This window comes from Bactrocera latifrons, unplaced genomic scaffold (genome assembly GCF_001853355.1).
Source record: "Bactrocera latifrons isolate USDA-ARS-PBARC rearing strain unplaced genomic scaffold, ASM185335v1 scaffold_92, whole genome shotgun sequence".
In the NCBI taxonomy this organism is placed as follows: domain Eukaryota; kingdom Metazoa; phylum Arthropoda; class Insecta; order Diptera; family Tephritidae; genus Bactrocera; species Bactrocera latifrons.
The window spans coordinates 568,120-573,054 of record NW_017537623.1 but is presented as its reverse complement, the minus strand read 5'-3'; the positions used below and the strand labels follow the sequence as shown (position 1 = coordinate 573,054).

Below are 4,935 nucleotides of genomic sequence, written 5' to 3'. Positions count from 1 at the left end.
TTTTTTTTTTTTGGCTCGCCCTAATGCATAATATAAAACGTATCTATGCAAGTAATTTTCACATTAAATTGTTTCCTTTATAATGCTGCGATCTGTGTGTGCTCGTACATTCAACTGGATCGCGTGCTTTCTTTGTGCGCTTATTCGTCAGGAACATCTTTGACAAGCTCGCGTGGAAACGTGGCAATGATGCTAAGCAATTTTTTTCTGAAAAAATATGCATATATGTACATATGTATATGTGCTCATTAAAAAATATTTATAAAATTTTTTAAATTTGGAAATAACAAAAACAAAGTTATGCTAAACTTTTTGAAAGGCGCTCCACCATATAAATTGTAATGAAGAAGTTATTAGCAAGATGCCGTTCACCAATCACATCTGAATTGAATACATTACACAACCTCCACTATCTACCGGCTAGAACTATAGCAATGAAGCCTGTTCCCACAACAATCAGGGTAGCCAAAAGTCACGCGGAGCTAAATCAGCGGAATACGGCGGTTGTGGAACGGTTGAAAGTTTGGCGAAAACCTACTGAATCTGCAGAATGCGACGGCGTGGCATTGGCGTGGCGCAATAGCAATGAGTGGTCAGCCCCTAATTTCGGCCTCTTTTAACGAATAGCTTACTTTGACGTAGTTTTATTGGCTCAGCTTGGCATGATATGCGGCCGATTGGTCGACTATTTCCGCGTCGTAAGCATAGATCCAAGGCTCATCGCCAGTAATAACACTTGTCCTGACATTCTGGTAGTCGGAAAGCATTGTTCTTCAGACATTAACGTGACCTTGTGTTTCGAAAAACTTAGTGATTTAGTTTTTTTAGCCCTAATGTTGTTTCACAATTTGGAAAATTACTCTACTAGCCCTTTCACACTCACTAACATCCACACTATTATCGTTGAAAATATATAGATTAATTCCACATATATAAATTAATTCTACTTACAGAAATGAAGAAGAGCGCTTATTGCGACAACCGCCATTTACGTCACGGTATTGGTGTGTTCGGCAACGTTGGCCATATCCTTTAGCCAGCGGATAGAGCGGCGAAATTGSTGTTTGCGGCATGCTATATTTATTTACAAAGTTGTGATGACGCTTTTGAGCATTTGGTAAACTTCCTGMGAACTTCGGTGATTCTTGAACAGCAATTGGCGAGATAAGTGTTGGCTTCATAGACTCGCTTATTGGACGCGCTGTTGATAATCTGGAAATTATGCTATGGTGTGAACGTGGTTCAGACACCGACTGAGTCAATTGGAGTGACGGAAGTAGTCTGAAACTGGTGCCGATACTTTCCGGTGTTGTCTGACTCGGTGTTGCTTGCGATGACATGGTGTCTGTCAATATGTTGGTGTTATAATTTGGTTGATACACGCTCGTTGCAATTGTTGTCGAATGCGTGTTTGTGGATTCCTCTAATTTTGTTGGCAATAATGTTGCTTGTGTTGGTGATGAGGTGACTTGYTGTGACTCTGCTGAGCAAAGCGCTTCATGCGAAGTCGTTACTTTCGGCGGTTTGGTGAAATTTAAGGGCTTAACCGTTAAATCCTCTTCGTCATAATAATAATCTTCCTCGCCAAAGTTCTCCTGCAACAGAAAACAACAAATAATAATAGTGTTTATATAAATTTTTTCCATAAAAATATCGCCTCTGTACTTACATCACCRAAGCCACTATTATCCATTTCTATGATAGCCACATCCTTAATATTGATGCGTATATTGTATTTACCACTTTGCCTTTGATCATAAATAACTTTGGCTTCTGCATTGTTCGCGGACAACTCATCATTAACCGGTTGTCCACTGGCCGGCGCGCGTAAAAGCAATAAGGCCAAGAAAACACCGCCAGCAACAAATCGACGCTGAACCAGTTCTAAACTTTTCATTTCGTTTGAACAAATATGCACAAGTCAAGTTTAGTCGCYAAGTATGGACCAAATCAGATCCACTGATGCGTCCTCTGCGTTTGCCGGCTGCAGACTGAATAGCAGACGGTGAATAGAGTTTGGTGCATGGCTGAAGAAGTTGGTTTTTATGGCTAACATTTCTATAGAACGTGTAATATTAACTTGTCGCTGTTTGTCTATACTTTGGTATGTACTCGTATGTATGTATGTATATTGCGTTCAAACAACAAAAGTGYCGAAAGTTATTTAAGAACTTCTTCCATGTGTAGGCTTAAAGTAGACTTATGCTCAATAAAAGATGGCCATGGATGCTGGGCATGCACACATTTTATTTGTACACATGTAAATACATAAAAGAGAAGCTCAATTCTAGGAACAACAGATAAAAAGTTTATATGCGTGATGGGTTTACTTCCCTTTAGGCGGGTTTTGAACTCATTATATAAGTCCTCGCAGTCCGTTTGCGCATTTGTTTTCATAGTGGAGTAACAAGGTTGATAGGTTACTCAACAAAAATGGAAGAAACTTGAATATATTATATATGATAAACTCATGTCTATTATTCAAAACTAGGTTTCCATGCGACGACTTTTGCAGTCGGTGCCTTAGTGATTTTTAAATGATTTTTTTTTTTTTTGTAAATGGAAACACGAAATAGTTTGGATTTTTTGTCGAGTTTGAAAAAGGAACAGTTAAGGAGTTAATCCTCMAAATTCTCCTTATTGAGTTCTGAAATTTTTTGAATTATATACAGAACTTAAACCTTCTAAAATTGCCCTCATAAGACCGTAAAATGGTCAATATCTATGGGGCGTTTTCATTAGAGATATACCAGGTCAATTGAAGTCCTCTGCCTGACTCATATAAGGTGTTACTGGAATTATGATTTTTCGTTAGCTGTAAGCCACTTGTATAAATTAGAAAATTGTTGGATCATTAGTTTGCGAATTATGTAATTTTGAGTGAAGCAACTTTTGTTATTATGAAAAACTGGATAAAAAGGAATTTCGCGTGTTTATAAAACACAGCTTTTTGAAGACTCGGCTTGATGACGAGTTACTGGACACCGCACCAGGTAAATCAACCATCAGAGATTGGTATGCTAAGTTTAGACGTGGTGAAATGAGCACCGAACACGGTGAACGCAGTGGACGTCTAAAAGCGTTTGATACCGACGAAAACAACCAAAAAGTCTCAAAAAAAATTTCGAATCACCTGATTGAAGTTCAGATAGCAGGTACACTAAAGATATCAACTGAACGTGTATATCATATCACGTGCAAAATATGCTCACACTGAGCTCAAAGAGAGCTCACTTTTGACTCAAAACAACGACGGGTTGATGATTCAGTTTTTAGAGATGCTCAGGCGCAATAAAATCAAGTTTTTACATCGATGTGTGACAATAGATGAAACATGGCTCCATCATTTCACTTCGAAGTCCAAAAGACAGTCATGCGAGTGAACTGCACACGATAAATCCACTCCAAAAGATGGAAACATGCAACAATCGGCTGGCAAACCTATGGCGTCTGTAGTTTCTGGGATAACATTTATTTATTAACTGACAGGATCTGTATTTTGGAATGCGCTTGAAATAATTTTTTTCACAAGTCAGTGGAAACGATTGCAAAATCCAAGAATCGGGCTTTGAATTGCTTTCCCAACCACCGTATTCTTCAGATTTCGGCCTCGGCGACTATATGCGGTACTCAGATCTCCAAAGAATGCTCAGCGGGAAGAAATTTTCGTCGAATGAATATGTGATCGCGGAAATTGAGGCTTATTTTCAAACAAAGGACAAATCGTACTACAAAAATGGTATCGAAAAGTTGGAGGTTCGCTATAATCAGCGTATCACGACTGAAGGGAATTATGTTGAATTAAAAAAAAAAAAAGGAATTTTGCTAAAAAAAGTGTGTTTATATTCCTGCTAGAATCACCAGCAGAGAAAAGTGTCAAATCATTTCTCAAAAAAAAAAAACAAAAAAAAGCAAACGGGATTTATGGGTATATTGGGACAACCAGAAAAAGTCGACGGAGACCTTATAAAGTTTCTTCATGAATAACGAGCTACGTCGATTTAGTGTCCGTCAGTCTGTCTGAAATTTTTATCCTGTTCTTTTCTTACTAAGAAACTGCTTATTTGTCGGAACCGCCGATATCGGATCACTATAACATTTAGCTGCCGAACAAATTGAACAATCGGAATGAAGCCCTTGTATGGGACTCTTATTTATTTGACAATCTATCTTAACGAATTTTGGCACATTGAATTTTCAAAGTATCGCCACAATTTCCGAAGTAATTGCTTAGATCGGAACGCTATAGGACATATCTACCATACAAACTGAACGAATGATTGCATTTTCACGAACTCTGTCTAAAGCACTACTAATTCAATCTCCAAAGAAACTGTTGAGATCGAAGCCCTATAGCATATACATATGTATGCATGTAGTTGCCATATGAAATGAGCGTTTCGAATTAGGTGTACATATGTGTGTTTCATYTGAAATTCGACATGGATTATTGCCTAGTTGGAAGAAATTGTTCAGATCGTATGACAAAATCAATCATTTCACTAGACTAGTATTGTAGATCTGCTTCAAGTGAAAGGTCTATGCACATAACAGTCATGTACAGATGTATATAATGGTCGATCCGTTTCGAGGTTCCCTACGTTTTTGAAGAACAAAAAAAAAAACAGAAACTTCAAATTTAATGGGAATGTGGAAATGGAATGTTTTTTTTATCATTCGAAAGAACATCCTTTGGCGGTTAGTTTTTTGAAGATTATCTTTTTTAAATGTTGGCCACTCACTTCTCAGATGGTCCATTACTCAACGAATGATATTTTTGTTGACTCGTTCMAGCATTTCGACTAGTAACTRTCCGTATAGACTTCAGGCTTTACATATCCCCTCAAAAATTCCAACGATKTCATACCACACGATCGTGGTGAGCAATCGGCCGGCTGCAAACGTGAAATTATCTGTTCACCGAAGTATTCTCTC

At 38.0% G+C, this 4,935-nt stretch overlaps 2 protein-coding genes across 2 annotated transcripts in view; one reads left to right on the top strand and one right to left on the bottom strand.

Annotated features, from left to right (window-relative positions):
• LOC108977607 lies at window positions 1–1,994 on the bottom strand (the record flags this gene model as incomplete). Its single annotated transcript, XM_018947361.1, is given in 3 exon segments — window positions 1–207; window positions 952–1,595; window positions 1,670–1,994. Coding segments are annotated over 3 exon segments (939 nt in total). The 5' UTR covers window positions 1,898–1,994.
• A 972-nt stretch (window positions 1,995–2,966) lies between these two features.
• Window positions 2,967–4,935, top strand: part of LOC108977595 (ATP synthase subunit a-like) — a 9,458-nt gene continuing 7,489 nt past the window's right edge. The window contains exon 1 of the mRNA XM_018947336.1: window positions 2,967–2,993. Within this exon, the coding sequence (XP_018802881.1) occupies window positions 2,967–2,993 (27 nt within the window). The remainder of the gene's footprint in view (window positions 2,994–4,935) is intronic.